We start from the raw sequence: 16,997 nt of genomic DNA, 5'->3' as shown, positions 1-16,997 counted from the left end.
TGCTGACTCACTTGGCCTCCAGTTACATCATCTCTATTGTAAACTTGGCAAAACGTTGTATCACAGATTTGGGCTTTGTAGACACATACTGGCCCTCTAAAAAGCTCTCAAACCCAACCAACCAGAACAATCGGCTGCGAGGAAAATAAAGCCATAAGTCACAGGGAGCCAGAGCTCGTGTTTTGTCATTACAGCAAGCTGTTATCACTTCTATTGTGGGCACAGACAGATGAAAAAGACAGGAAACAGATGAGCTCACACAGTGGCCCCAAAAAGTATATGGACATCCATACATTTAAGTATCCAAATACTTTTTGGCACCACTGTACGTGAGAATGTCCATACCATCATGTGTTTTGTAACATTACCTTACATTGGACCACTATAGCTGAGAGGTTGGATGCTCTCTCGCCTTCTTTAAGGCCTTTCTTCCTCTCCACTTCCATTTTATCTCTTCCTCCCTTCTGTTTTGGCTCTGTCTTTCCTCCAGCATCACTGCTGTCCCCATCTTCTTCATCCTCATCCTCATCAGACCTGAGGCTCTTTTCGCTGTCCTCTGGAGACTCCCTTTCCTCCGTGGAGTCATCAACCGTACTCTCACTCTTCTCCTCTGGCTCTCCACCCTCTTTGCTGTCTGCCAGGGGTGAGCAAACATGAATGGGGGCGTCCCGGGCTTCTCTGCGCAGACGTGGAATGTTGACCTCCAAAAGGCGTCGTTGTACAATGCTATGGGGCTGCTGTAGAGGCACACAGGGAGAGGAAGTGATGTCAGCAACACAAAGTCATTCCTATACTATTATACTGTGAACAGTATGCAATTTTTTGTATGCATGGAATACTAAAAATGTCCTGCAATACGCTCAACTTGACCTTCCATTTACAGTGTGACGAATTAACTGTAAGTAATACCAGTCATCTATGTTTTGACAAAATTGGATTACAAATGTGAAATAACCGGGATTGTATTTTTGAGATGTTACTGTAAGCTACTCGCAAAATGAAGCATGCAAAGTAATGAGGTCATGTGACAACAATGTGCAACAATTTACATTGTGATGAAGTATGATATAAGAAAGTGAAAGGATATTTATTTTTCCAGTTCATAATCATAATTGACTGTGGATTCGCTCTCTGTCAACTTTCAAATTGAATGTGTAATTTTAACAAATTGCTGTAAACCAAATCTCCTTAGGGGCGGTTCACACTGAACATATTTTTGTGGATGTCTGCACTGATTTAAAAAAAAAAAATGTGTAAACATGCACTAGACAGATGCCTTTGACCGTTGTGCCATCTCTCACTGTTTTTTCAGTGTCTTGCACTGGAGCATTGCATTTTTAGGGGCTGTTCAGGCAAACGTGTTTTTATGCTGAAAAAAGCTGGACACAACACAACGAATATAACAGAATGCCGGTGTTTCGAGACGCGTTTTTAAAAGTTCTATTTAACTTGAAATGCTGTCTAAAAACGCAGCGATACTGTGTGAGATGCTGGGAAAAAAACATAGAAATACAGTTGAAAAACAGCGCAGATGGACATAAAAACACATCGGGTGTGAACGACCCATAAGGCCATGTCCACACTAATATGTTTTTTATTTGAAAACACATTAATTTTGCTTTGTTTACACCTCTCATTCACACCAGAACACAATTTTTCACCGAAACTGCTCCCATTAACCGCATACTTTGGAAAACGATAGGTAACTGAAAACAGTTAAATTTACAGTAAAAAACTGGCAGCTGTGGCTGCCAGAGACTCAAAGTAAAAAATACAGTAACCCCGTTTCAGGCTTTATGGGATGCAATTTTGATCCCTGGATATTTTATGGTGCATTACCGTTTATATTATTAAATTATATAAACTTAATACTTTAACCTTGTGAAACTGTAAAAATCTGCTTTTTACTTTATAATGTATTGTTAATCACCGTAGTAATTACAGAAAGACACACGGTGACATGAAGTTCATCAGTAATGGCCTTTCCAAGAGCAATGATCAATAAACATGTAAAGACAGTGCTCAGTGTCACTCACACAAACACTAAACACTATCAGGGTAACACATGTGATAAATAATGTAATAAATTAAAATAATGTAATAAATATAAACTAAACTACATCAAATATAACACAGAACGCCCCAATGTAGATAAGTGATATTAAAGATAAGAAGAAACATAACTTTTCCCATAAAATCTAATGAAATGTGATGGGTCACGCAGGGAATTCTGGGAACGCCCGATTATTGTTTCTTTTACCGTAATTTTAACAATAATTTACCATAAAAAGTAAATGTACTCTCTTGTACTATAATAATATACATTTTTACCATTAATTATATAGTAAAATCATACTTTTTACATCAAATAAAGGTCACTTTTACAACATTTTACCGTAAAATTACATGTATTGTCTTTTTAAATATATTATCATGTTTTACCATATATTTTAAGGTAACTACCCATTAACCAATTAACGTTTTTTTACTGTAGAACTTTTACAGTCTTTTACCATTAAAATTACTGACATTTTTACAGTATACTGTGGATGTGGCCTTAGGCCTTAGATAGTGTCAGGTTAAAAAGAATGTCAACTTTTTATATTTGTTGCATTGCGCCTTCTTTTTTAGCAAAAGAACGCATCCAAAAAGCACAGAAAGGAAGCATAAAAGTAGAGTCCGGTGGTTAAATCTATATCTTCTGAAGCAGTATGATAGGTGAGGGTGAGAAACAGATCAATATTTAAGTCCTTCTTTACTATAAATTGTCCTCCCTGTCCGTAGGTGGTGATGCACGAAGAATGTGAATCGACAAAAACAAAAGAAGAAAAGTGGAAATGGAGATTAATAGTAAAAAAAGGACGTAAATATTGTCTTATGGATTACTTTTATGCTGCCTTTATGTGCTTTTTGGATCTTTTAAGTTCTGGTCACCATTCGCTTGCATTGTATGGACCTACAGAGCTAAAAATATTCTTCTAAAAATCTTTGTTTATGTTCAGCAGAAGAAAGAAAGCCACACATCTGGGATGGCATGAGGGTAAGTAAATAATTTTGGGGTGAACTATCCCTTTAATGGTCCCTGAGACCCACATATGTTTTAAAAATACCAGTATAACACTATGCATACTGATTTTAAAGAAAATTTTAGCTGAGCTTTTTTGGGGACCTGATGTACTTGATATGGAAAACTATACTATCGCTGTAATTTCCTGTTTCTTGATCTCTTGATTTGAACAATTTTGCTTTGGTGTACTCTTACATGTAGCTAGATGCCACAGTATCATTTAGAATACTGCAGGTTGTTGTTTATGATTGGCTGTATGTCCAGTTTTGCTCAGATTAGATACAGAAGGTAGTCTGTATGGTCTCTGTGTCCATTCTGGACATCAATACACACACAAACCAGCATGCAGTTTTCTGTGTTACTCTCTTCTTTATTATTTAGTTAGAGAACAGCTCTCATTTCCTCAGCAGGGTGACATGGAAAAGACCAGACAGCATTCTACCTGCTTTTAAACTGTCTCCACCACTCCAGTAATGCAGTTATCAGGACCACTTGGAGGTACCTTTTAAATATTCTCAAAGGGGGAGCTGAAAATACACAGCGAAAACTAGATCTGAAAGGTCATATCTTTCCTTTCCTTCCATCTCTTTCATCTGCTATATGAAGCTTGTTGTTCATTGGTTGTTCAACTCAAAACATATACTTAATGCAGAACCAGAAAGGTTGTCCAGAGACTGTTGTAGCACGACTCAAGTCAGGTTTATCCCAAAGACATGGACTTCAAATCAGACAGACTCTCAGATTACTCATCCTGAGCCTGTGTCATCTCACCAAAACGTTATTACAAGGAATTTCTTCCAGCTATGCAACAGCGCTATCGATCCACAGCTGTGGATTAGAGGGTGTGTTATAGCATTTTTATAATATAATTTTGTATATTGATGGAAAAAACGGCATTGTTTATGCAGCCGACAGCTCAGTGCCACATCTTATCTTTGATCTAATCATATTGAGAGTTTTGTACCTGTAGTTGCAGTTCATTTTTCAAATGAACGTGTGATCAAGACTTGTAAATCAATAGATTTTTATCTGTGTCGGTTTCTCATCTTACACTGAATAGAGAGTCACAGAGGTGCAGCAATCTGTTTTCTGATTCATTCTGAAAAATACAAGGTCCAATAATGTGGTCAGATACTCTGGGAGGGATTCACTAAGAATGAATTTGATACAGACATTTGCATGTGCTATCAGCCTTTGTTTTAGAGCTTGATCGACTAAAGTGAATGCAAATCAGGTAGCGGCGCAAACAAACCCACAAATTCTGCTCAACGCAATTTGCACTGTGCAATTCTCGATCTTTCAGATTGGTTCTAAATGCTCAGTTATGGAGGATGGAGCAAACTACCACGTTCTGGAGCACTTTACTGGGACTTTACAGCATCACTCCTCCAGTGTGATCCAGGCACCTAAATCAACACTTTAAAACGCCGAAGACGTGCTTGTCTACACCGCACACCTGGATAAATGTCCTGTTTGTACACTCATCATTTGGTGAATTACTGCTGCCATAATCAATAGAAAATCAACGCAAATGAACACCTGGCTACTTTTCAAGCGTACACTGAAAAAGATTTGGACTGGGGCTTACTTAAAAAAACCTAGGAAATGCAATGAGCAAATTTACCACGCTGAAATTGCTGAAATTTAACAATCCATTTTTTTCAAGTAAAAGTTTACTTTGCAATACCTTGTTTCAAGTAAAATGCACTCACTCTTTGTTTGTACATTTTACGTTTGTACAACGTAGCACTGCATTAAGCCATGCTTTTACAATTGTACTAGCGTTTCAATGCATTTTTAACGTACTTAGTCATGTACCACATGACCCACACTCACACGCCTTCCACAGCGATGTTTAATGCATTCTATGGAGTCAATATTATAAGAAAAAATTACCTTTATTGCTTTAATGCAGAAGAAACAAGATTCTGATCTGCGCACACAGACTTCAACACTTGGTGCACAAAACACCATGACGGTAACAATTAATCAACAATTTTTGGATCATGAAAGGGTCATTTTGAGTAGAAAATGAACTTCAGACTTCATAAGATAAGAAGTTACCAAACATAACAATGAAATCAACAATAAAAACGGTGTAAATCAACTTGCAAACAGTGAAACCATGCAAGCTCATTAATTATTCAAGCCCGGTGCCAGCTTCGAAAAGTTAAGTAAAATGTACTTATTTCATTTACCTGTGAAATTTACTCAAATTAGCAAATAAATATGACAAGGCTTTCTTCTTTATGATGATGCATTGTAAAGACAACAAACAATCATAAATAATATTTACTTATAAGCTTGAGTGTTCATTTTTTTCATTTGAATTGAGTACAAATGAAGAATTTACTTAATATTTTCAAGTTCACCCTTAAACTAAATTATTCAATGTAGTATGTATTGTAGTATGTATTTTTTGTTGTTGTTGTTGTTGTTGCTATATTTACTTCACCACAGAATCATTTTTTTCAGTATAGTAATAACATTGCAACAGGCAAATAGCACTGAGCTTTGTGAAAGTGCAATCTATACTGAACCTTACGCAGGTTTTTGCACAAAAGTGGCAACTCTGTGTAGTGAATTTGCCTCTCAGATTTCTATACTGGTTTGACTTCCTTTGAGCACATATTCACAGCATGTAGTAACAGTTCATTTTGTAGTGAGTGTGTATTCAAAGCAAACAAATCTATAGATTTTTGTCTGTGCTGGTTTCTCATCTATATCACATAAAAAGTCACAGGTTGCAGCACTATGTTTTCTTATTCATTGGGGTTCACTCTGTAGAATACCATCCAATACTATGATCAGACCCAGTGTGATATCTCCCATCATTCTGAGCTCCATTAAATTGTACTGACACAGGTCAAAGGCTGAGATGCCAGCAAGAAGCTCATTTTACCCAGGCATAATGAGATGAACTTCACAAGAGCCCTTGCATTTCTGTTGACACTCGCTTAGAAAATGAGTTCATTATAGATTTGAAAAGACATCTAGCTGTGACTTGACTTTTGACACTGCTACAGATCATATTTGATTCTCTTTTCTGCAGTTATAGCTCAAAAGGCAGGTAATAGGATTTTTATAATTGTTTGTTGTATATTGGAGTGGTTGATGCATATCCATGGTCTTTTTTTTTTTAATATTATTATTATTAATTTCTTTTCCACTGATGACCATTTCTTTTTAGTTTTTTTGACATTTTAAACACATTTTGGCCATCTCTTCTCATTTTAAAAATTCCATATACTCTCAAAAATATTAGGTCATATATGCATAATTTTGTTTTTGTTTTTTTAAAGCAAAATGCTGTTTAAAATGGTTTTACATGGAGTATATATAGCATGTCACACCGCAGGTCATGTCAACTTCCAAAATGATTTCATGTCAACTACCCATTGACTGAAAATGAATGCATTGCTCTTGTACAGCTTGGCACCACTTTCACAGCCGTCACAGTTCGAGTTCTGTTTGACTTTCTGCTAAGACGGGTATAGGTACACAGCGTGGGTGGGGGTAAACAGAGAGAGTGAAAGGTAAATGCCACTGTCAGTATTTTTACTTGCGCTGTTATCATTCAGCCATATTGCTCTGTGCTCTGCAATGGGCTGGTTTCAGAAGGGCATGGTATTGATCCTCTGCCAATTATACCTGCATTGAATGATAACACAGAATGACAATGAGAAGGGGTGGGAGATAGAGAGAGATTATTTTGGACTCAATGTATTATTGTACATCATGTAATGGCATGATTATATATTATTGACTGGCTATCGATTCTGTGTTTGTTTATAAGAAAGCAACACTCTCATTTTGAATGCATTATCTTCCTCCAAAGCACAACGCAGATATGCATGCTTGGTATGATGCAAGCCCTGTTGCTTTGACCTACAAAAACATCCGACATGTATACCTGTATATGTCTCAATACCAGCCATCGCACACAGAGTTCAATCTAAACGAGTGAATGTCACAAAACCTGCAAGAACATGTCCCAGTCATATTTTACCTCCAAAATCAGAAGAAAGAAATAAGACATTATATTTTACTTAAAGATAATGAAGGCTATTTTAAAGACTAGTCATTTGTTTTGCATTGTGACATTATTTTCATAACAATTAAGCACATTTCCCCCTACAATTATCATTACTGTAATGTGAAAAAAAATTGATATATTATTTAAATTGCCTTTAATTTATGCTGATTTAAATAAAATAAATAAAACGTGTTACTGTAATTTTACCACCATAATACCATAATCACCATAATAATGGAGAATTATGGGAATTGCAAAAAAAAGAAAGAAAAGATCTGAACACATTACGGTTATGAGAATTTGGGAGAAAAATTTGCTCTTTTTTGTCTTTGTAAAATGTTAAGAAAACACTCAACACAGAGTCATTTACAGTTGCTTGAACATCTACTTATTTAAAAGTTAATAAGCCAAACAAATGTCAAAGATCCTAGAGTTATCCAAAAAGAAGGGTTGATTCCTGAAATTCATAGTGTAATCAAATCTGTAGCTCTCTGTAAGAATCAGAACCTGATGTACACATTTCCACATCTATTCACCATAATCTTGCCTAACCTGCATGTTTGTGTTGAGAAAGTTTTAACAATCGAATTGCTTTGTTCAAATAATTGATTTAGAGTAGAAGTGATGCTACTCAATGAAATCCACTCTATTTGTTTGTCAACTGTTTTGGGCATTACCACACTTCACCTAATAATCAGGTTAATTAGGCTTTGATGAGCATCATTACAACACTCTCCTTATTAATGAGGTGTGTGTCCATGCATATGTGTACATGTGTAAATACACAAAACAGGGTAATTCATATTCAATGGGATTGGGGGGGGAATCTCTGTGAATCAGTGGAAGGTTAATGAAGAAGTGTAGATGGATGGAGGCTGTCGAGTGCGTCTGGTGCCCAGGGCTTCTATGATTCAACTTCACATCTGAGCATGATGTACTGACACAAGGGGGCTGAAAGAAGAGCATTATAAAGAGCCTACCTGTGACAACTATCTTTAGCTCTTTGTTCAATATAATATAATTATATCAGTCTTGAATATACAGTATATTTATTAATCTGGCTAGGTAGTTGTAAATTCAAATATATATATATATACTGTAGTTGTAAATCTAGAATATATCATTTTAAATCTGAATTTATAGTCATAAATTCTAATATATAGTTGTAAATCCTATACAGTTATAAATCAGAATAAATAATTGTAGATCCCACAATATTTTAAAGTAAATTTTACTTTTTTAAAGGCTGCAGGATGGCAGGATTTGATCTAAGATTGTTTTTATGTCAACATCAACAGCATGGACATTAACAGTATGTCACAGCTCTATTATACTTTGGGTTTTAAAACATATGGCTCAAAACGTCACTAGTTCTGCCTGGATGTAACTAGGAGTTTTTATATATATTTTCCCAAAATGCTTATGCATATAACAGCTATTTACCGTAAAACTACTTTACAATAGAGCTGTTCAAGTTGTAGTCCAAAAACCTGGAAGAGAATTTGCCTTGGGTTCCCTCTGGATTTTTCTATGGGTTTTTATAATGGGTTTTTCTTTTTACTTATAAGTAAAAATAAGGTCTGTGGTAAACATTACTTGACAATATGTAGACGTTTCGTTCTACAACATAAATTATACACAGTCATACTTCAAATGTGAATTTTGAAGCCATATTGAATTTCATACTTAAAAAAAAAAACAAAAAAAAACTCACGTTTAACATTTACGTGTGAGGCATGAACATTTTAATAAGTTATACATTTGAATATATAGTTGTAAATCCAAACATATTTTTTAAAAACCTGAATATATCATTATAAATCTGAATATATACAACCCCAATTATGAAAAAGTTGGCACAGTATGAAAAATGCTAATAAAACAAAAATGAGTGATTTGTAAATTATATTCACCCTTTGCTATATTGAAAGCACTACAACTAAACATTATATGATGTTTTACCTTGTGTGTTTTTTTTTTTTTTTAAATGTACAGTAATTTCAAATCAGATGATTGCAACACACTCCAAAAAAGTTGGGACAGTCGAGTGTTTACCACTGCGAAACATCACCATTTCGTCTAATAACACTTATTAAGCATTTAGGCACTGAAGACACAAGTTTAGTTAAGTTTAAAAAGTGGAGTTGTCCATTCATCCATTATGCAGGTCTTCAGCTGCACAATTGTACGGGGTCTTCGTTGCTGTATTGTTCATTTCATAATGCACCACACATTCTCAATTGGAGATGGTCAGGACTGCAGGCAGGCCAGTCTAGCACCCGCATTCTCTGCTTATTCGGCCAGTATATTTGTCAGACTTTTGCAAAATCCTGAATTCCAACCAGTGTTAAAGACTGAAATCAGTGGTTATATAGAGACCAACTGGTCCTCAGTATCCTCTGTGGGCGTGGCTTGGGAGGCACTTAAGGCGGTTCTGACGGGCCGGATCATACAGTATGCCTCATTCACCAAAAAATCCAAAGCACGAGAACTCGTGGAGTTGGAAGGAAATATTAAATGTGCCGAAGCAGAGCTGAATTACCAAATGTCGTCTGATGGCTTCAGAGAATTGACCCGATTGAAATATAGATATAATACTATTTTGTTGCGGAAGGTGGAGTTTTGGCTATTCAGGACAAGACAGTCATACATTGAGTCAGTCGACAAAGCAGGGAAGCTTTTGTCTAGATATATAAAGCAGAGAGAGTATTTTTTTTACCATTTCCTCAGTGAAATCTGCGGGTGGTGAAATATTTACCTCAGCCACTGATATTAATAATGCTTTTAAAAGAAGTCTTGATCTCTATAGTTCCACGTCTTCATCTACTGATGAATATATTAGAAACTTTGTGGAACCGTTAGATCTCCCTAAACTGATGACTGAGCAAAAAAATTATCTTGATTCTGAGATAAACTTGGAGGAGCTTGGCAAGGTAATTAAGGCCTTGCCTACAGACAAGGCTCTGGGGCCAGATGGCTTTGAGTTTTTTAGATCTTATTCTACAGAATTTGCTCCACTTTTGCTAGAAGATTATACGGGGTCCTTAAAGAATGGAAAGCATCCCAACCATGACACAAGCCCGGATCAGTCTGATTCTTAAAAAGGACGAAGATCGAAGGGAGTGTAAGAGTTACCGTCCAATTTCCCTGATCCAGCTAGACATTAAAATATTGTTAAAACTCTTGGCTAACCGATTATGTTATGACATCTCTTATACATACAGATCAGGTGGTGTTTATTGAAGGCCGTAGCTCTTCTGATAACATTAGGCATTTCATCAATATCATGTGGTTAGTGGCGAACTATCAGACTCCGGTCGCTGCCATCTTACTTGACACCGAAAAGGCATTTGATATGGTGAATGTGATAATCTTTTTAAGATTTTGGAAATATACAGGTTCGGGAATACTTTTATTGGTTAGATTAAGTTACTTTATAGATACCCGGTAGCGGTGGTACAAACTAATAGAATAATTTCAGATTATTTTACTCTGGATGGAGGCACTCGGCAGGGTTGCCCTCTTTCCCCATTATTTCCCTGGAACCATTAGCAGCTGCGATAAGAAAGGTGGATGATTTTTCCAGGGGTGGTGGTGGGAGGTGTAAGCTTCTGCTTTACGCGGATGATATTTTATTATTCGTCTCTGACCCTACTAGATCTATGCCTTGCTTCCACAGAATTATTCATTCCTTTTCTAATTTCTCGGGATACAGAGTTAATTGGTCTAAATCCGAAGTTTTGGCTCTGACAGCTTACTACCCAGTAACGGCTTTTCTGCCAGCCGTCATCCAGTGGCCCAAACTGGGCATTAAGTATTTGGGCATTTTATTCCCAGGAAATTTGTGTGATTTAGTTAGAGTTAATTTTTACACTTTACTAAAAAGGTTTTCGAGCGATGTGGGCAGGTGGGATTAATTATATTTATCTATGATTGGGAATGTTAATGTTATTAAATTGAATTGTATTCCAAAATTCAACTACCTGCTACAGTCTCTCCCTATAGATGTCCCCCTCTCTTATTTCAAGCTCTTATTAAATGTTGATTCTGTGTATATATGTTTTGCTTTTCTTTGTTTAATGTATGAATCAATAAAAAATGTTAATCACAAAAAAAAGAAAAAAGATAGTGACGTCTGAGGGATCAGATATCACAAGCATTCAGAAGTGGTTTTCGTCTTGCCCTTTATGCACTGAGATTGGGCCAGATTCCTTGAATCTTTTAACTATATTGTGCACTGTAGAGGGTGAAATTAAATTCTTCCAATTTGTCTTTGGAGAACATTGTTCTCAAATTGCTGGATGGAGCATATTGCAATCATCTGATTTGAAATTACTGTACATTTTCAAAAAAACAATAACATTCACAGTATATAATGTTTATTTGTAGTGCTTTCAATATAGCAAAGTGTGAATATAATTTACAAATAACTCCTTTTTGTTTTTATTAGCATTTTTCATACTGTCCCAACTTTTTCGGAATTGGGGTTGTAGTTATAAATACTGAATATATAGTTATAAATGCATATGTATAGTTGTAAATCCGAATATATTATTTATAAATCCTGAGTGTATAGTTATAAATTCTGAATGTATAAATGTATCTCTGAATATATAGTTTTAAATCTGATTTCATAGTTTTACCATTGAACACATACTGTATGTGCATATAAATATGTATCGAAAAGAATGTGGACACCAGAAAAACTCATGCATATGTGCTTGTTGGACATTTAATTTCACAACCATTAGTATTAATAGGGAGTTGGTAAAAATTCACTGTATATTAAAAATAATAATAATTGACTTACTAATTACTGTGGCTCAGTGGTATCAAATAGATTTGGGCTAGGGTTATTATTAGTATTTGTAAAGTAGAGAGTATCCTCCCTCCCTCTCTCTCTCTCTCTCTCTCTCTCTCTCTCTCTCTCTCTCTCTCTCTCTCTCTCTCTCTGCCCTCTTTCCTCTGAGAGCAGACTGTTGCTACAACCACTGAGTCGTGTTGCCTTGATCGAGGGATGCTCTTGTGTGGTACTGATAGTTGTAGATTTGAAAAGACTCCAGTCACTTGTGCATCAGAATATATAGACACAACAGACATCATAAAAAAGCATCTCAGGACATACAGATGGCCACCTTTCATATTAAGAAAATACTCTTATTAAACCTTCACGTAAACACAGCAATATATCAATCCAGTTATAAAACATACGCTTATAAGAGCAGACAGACTTTATTTGTGTGCATATTATAATTTCTTTCTCGCATTCTTACTTAATGTAAATGCATTAATCCCCATACATTATAATCACTTCTTTACTTTAAGCAGTTGCTTATTGTAATTTTCAAATGAGCTATGCAATGGACAAATTATGATCATAAAATCAAATCTCCTTTCCAAATCTCATTCCTACCAGCAGAATTATTTCAAAATCAATTTTAACTTGTGAACACAGCAATTGCCCATTCATACATGAATAATTCATGATTCATTGTTTAGTTCTGTGAATTAGATGCATGTTATTGGTTGTTTGAGGGTGAAGGATGTCCCTGGTCTGAATGAGAAATATCTCTGTCCCAACCCAACAGATTTGATCATTCTATTAGCAGACAGCATGTTTGACCTACAGTGGAACAGCACGTCCTTGGTAAACCACTGTACTGTTGACGTGGGTAAATACGGGTCGATGGCTATTAATTGTGAAATGATTGTGAATGTCCAGGGCTTGCAGCACGGGTCGTGGAGTACTTGTTGCTTATAACAACAGCTGTGTCCCTGTTACAGCATTTTAACTCTACAAATATTCATTCTTGGTGCTAAATTGAGCAGTGACCTGACATCGTTCAGTCAAAATGGCATTAAAGGGATAGTTTACCCAAAATAAAAAAATGTCATCATTTACTCATGCTGTTCCAAACCTATATGCTGTTATTTTATCCTTATATATATTTTTTAAATATTCATGCCTCTCTTTTCCATACAGGCAGTTCACAGTGACAACATCTGTCAAGCTCCAAAAAGGAAAAAAAGCACCATAAAAACAATATAAAAGAAGTCCATATGACTCGTGAGCTATATTCCAAGTCTTTTGTAGCCAAACAATATTTAAGAAATTTCAGTGGTTATTCACTGAAAATCTAACCCTCTGCTTGAACTCTCAAGTCTCATTCTCCATTCCGTAAATTCGAATTGGTGTGTCACCTTTAGCTACAACAAATGCGAGAACGTGTGATGTTTGCAGTCAGTGACATCAATCATGGTGCTGTGCATCAGCGCGCTATTTTTTTATTAAAAAAAACATGGACGTGAATGAGATTTCATATAAGTTGTTTGAAGATTACCACTAAATTACGACCCAAATTTCCATCTACTCCTCACACAAAGCTATTGTATGGCTTTAGAAGACATTAAATATAGTGCCTGAGTCATACTGGCCACTTACTGTGTTTTTATGTTGGGTTTATGGTGTAACACTTACGGTGTTTGTTGGAGCTTAACAGACGTGGTCACCATTAACTGCCCTTGCATTTGTTTAGACCTTCATGAAGATTTGTGAACATTTTTCTTTTTGTGTTCCATGGGGAAAAAAACAACAACAGTTTATAGGTTTAGAATGACATGTGGGTGAGTAAATAACAACAGAATTTTCATTTTTAGGTGAACTATTCCTTTAATGTAGATCTTGAAGTGAACAGTCACATGATTCTGAACTACTTATCTTTGATACACAAGAGATCTCTTTCTGTCTTCTCTCTTTTTGTGTGATTACTGACTAATAGCTCATTATCAGAGCACAACAGGCTCCTCTTTCTCATTCAGAGAATCATGTGACCTGCCTAATGGTTGCTCTCCCCTCCTGATCTCCCGCCCCAGCACCAGACATCCTCTGACAAGCACAACATGCACAGCCAGCTGCTCTTCCTCTGTTAACCCTTTCCCTTGCCTAAGCCTGATGTACAGCTGTTTGTTTGCCCCCTTGACACCCAAATATTTGCCCCATTTCCCCACAAACAAGTCCAAATTCCCCAGTCTTCTAGATGACCCTTCTTCAAAAAGATCAATGAGGCCTCTGTGGAGTTCAAGTCAGGACACAAAGCTCTTATTATCTATTCAGAATATATTATGCTATTTTGTTCTTGTTCCGATGGTAAGTAGGAGAAAATGCTTTGTGTAAGGGTCCTGATCACCTGAACTTGCAACCCAAATTCAGACCCAATGCCGAAATCCGATGCACCAACATGCGGTGAATTTTCATGCCCCTAACATTCGGAATTTCCAGTTCAGGAATTCGTTAAACATAGACCAAGTATAGCAGACAAACCTCCTGCCACCGACTGTTTTGCAAGATCAATCTGTTTATTTTGCCTCATGATATGATACCTATCACGATACATACAGTATGTCATGATTTAACATATCTCGATACATTATGATGTCATAATTGGATCACAATTGCAACTGCGGGAAATACTCGAGAGAGACCCAGCCTGTCCGAAAGAGAAAGAGTGAATCATGCGGATTCAGTTTCAATCTCTCGCACCTCATAAAAGCAGATATGAGCCGTTTGACATGATATAAATACACAAATAGATTAATAAAAATATTCATACTAGGATCTAAAGTATTGTTACAATATTGTAAGAAAAAGTTGAGATATATACTGATCTGTGATTGTATCGGCAAAGCCCTGTTATTAGAGATAATAATTGGCTGAATGTACATAAGACTGCCATTAGACCAAATACACAACTGCTTACCAAATAAATAAATAAAAGGACATAAATATTCTAATTGAGATCCTGAGTTTAAATAAATGTATTATATGAGAATAAAGAGACTGTGGAGTGAAATGAGAGACATGAAACTACTGTAGCATAGCTGTCTAGGAAATCAGTTGCTTGACAACAGTCAATTACACAGTTTAGTGGTTATTTTTCAAAAATATTTGTCCGCAGAGTGCTTCAAAATCAGATTCAAGTATTTCAGAGAGCCATGTAATAACAAGTGAATTTATTTGACTGGCGAGTGTACTAGACATTGTGCATTATGACAGTGTCAGGGCAGTCCCAATCTAAATCTCATACATACACACACACAGCCACTGTCTGCCTACATCATCTCTTTAAAGGGATAGCTCACCCAAAAATGAAAATTCTCTCATCATTTACTCACCTTCATGCCATTTTAGACATGAATGACTTTCTTTATTCTGCTGAACACAAATGAAGATTTTTATAAGAATATCTCAGTTCTGTAGGTCCATATAATACAAGTAAATGGTGGCCAGAACTTTGAAGGTCCAAAAAGCAGATAAAGGCAGCATAAAAGTAATCCAAATGAGTCCAGTGGTTAAATCCATATTTTCAGATGCGATATGACAGGTATGGGTGAGAAACAGATCAATATTTAAGTCATTGTTTACTATAAATCTCCACTTTTACTTTCACATTCTTCTTCTTTTGTTTTTTGGCAATTCACATTGCTTGTGCATATCGCCACCTACTGGGCAGGGAGGAGAATTTATAGTAAAAAAAGGACTTAAATATTGATCTGTTTCTCACCCACACCTATCATACCGCTCCTGAAGATATGGATTTAAACACTGGAGTCTTATGGATTACTTTTATGTTGTCTTTTTATGCCTTTTGAGATTTAAAGTTCTGACCACCATTCACTTGCATTGTATGGACCTACAGAGCTGAAATATTCTTTTAAAAATCTTCATTTGTGTTCAGCAGAAGAAAGAAAGACATATATGTCTGGGATGGCATGAGGATGAGTGAATAATGAGAGTGTGATGGTGAATCTCCCATCACGGAATTTTACTGTGTTCCATGGACTTATTTATTGTTTTACTCACCATTTTGCAATACTGATTGGGGTTTTGTTGTGCAAATGTGTTATCCGTCCTATTTATAGGTTTTGTTTTTTAACTCTCATTTTAACTAATTATTCTGTATTTATTCAAAGATTTTATATTTAAGAATAGGGAGGTGAGAGTTAATTTTATGTTAAACTAAATGGTATGTTAGAAAAGGCGGAAAATTTTCCATTTTAAGCAAGCCGCCACTAGAGAGAAGGCACGATGGATGACGAGTGTTTGAGCACATGAACAAGGTTGCTAGCGCTGCTAGAGCGCAATATACTCCGGCCTCCATTGTTTAGGGAGGGGAGTAGGTACTGTTCTTAGTACCAGAAACAGGCCTAACTATAGACCGTTGTTTTTTTTTTTTTTTTTTTATGTAACCTTGGTTTTATGTGCACATTTTGCACCTCTGATGCATTAAACATCTTTTTGGAATGCCACTCCTTCTCTCTGGTGTGATTCTCCTTGTGACCACTCCGGTCCCTATCACAGAGAGAATTTTTATCTTTGGGTGAACTATCCCTTTAAAGAGATGAGAAATGCACGGCCTTAATTCAAAAAGATGACTCCAACATGCACACGTCTATATGGCATTATGAAGCACAGCATAAGAGAGTTAAAACTAAGTTTATTTCTCTTCCGTTATTTCATACATATCTCCTGCGTATGAGTGCTGATCTGAGTGCAGCCTTTTCATGCTCACTGCTTTGGTCTGTGCATTCTAGTTCAGCGCAAGAGAGAGCGAGGGAGTATGAGACAGAGAGAGAGAGAGAGAGAGAGAAGAAGAGACTGCAGAAGGCCTAGGAGCTAGAGAGATGAAAAACAATCCTACAGTTACATAACGAGAATAACTTCACGTGACACTTGTAAGTTAATAAGTGCAGCAAACCAGGATGCTTTGGGAACACTTCTACTCTCTTTGCCCTCACATGTATACACACACATACACATACACCCTAGTGCATCTGAACAAGTAGGAGGGTCATTCCTGTTATGTAGTACATTTTGAACTGAGCTACGTTAAAAAA

At 36.2% G+C, this 16,997-nt stretch overlaps 1 protein-coding gene across 1 annotated transcript in view; it reads right to left on the bottom strand.

The window, feature by feature from the left end:
* Positions 1-16,997, bottom strand: part of LOC127434885 (nuclear receptor-interacting protein 3-like) — a 37,847-nt gene that overhangs the window by 15,345 nt on the left and 5,505 nt on the right. The window contains exon 2 of the mRNA XM_051687931.1: positions 369-737. Coding sequence (XP_051543891.1) covers positions 369-737 — 369 coding nt within the window. The remainder of the gene's footprint in view (positions 1-368; positions 738-16,997) is intronic.

The sequence above is a fragment of the Myxocyprinus asiaticus genome, chromosome 45 (genome assembly GCF_019703515.2).
Source record: "Myxocyprinus asiaticus isolate MX2 ecotype Aquarium Trade chromosome 45, UBuf_Myxa_2, whole genome shotgun sequence".
Lineage (NCBI taxonomy): Eukaryota > Metazoa > Chordata > Actinopteri > Cypriniformes > Catostomidae > Myxocyprinus > Myxocyprinus asiaticus.
Note: the sequence above shows the minus strand (reverse complement) of the source record. Positions and strands in the feature narration are given on the sequence as shown.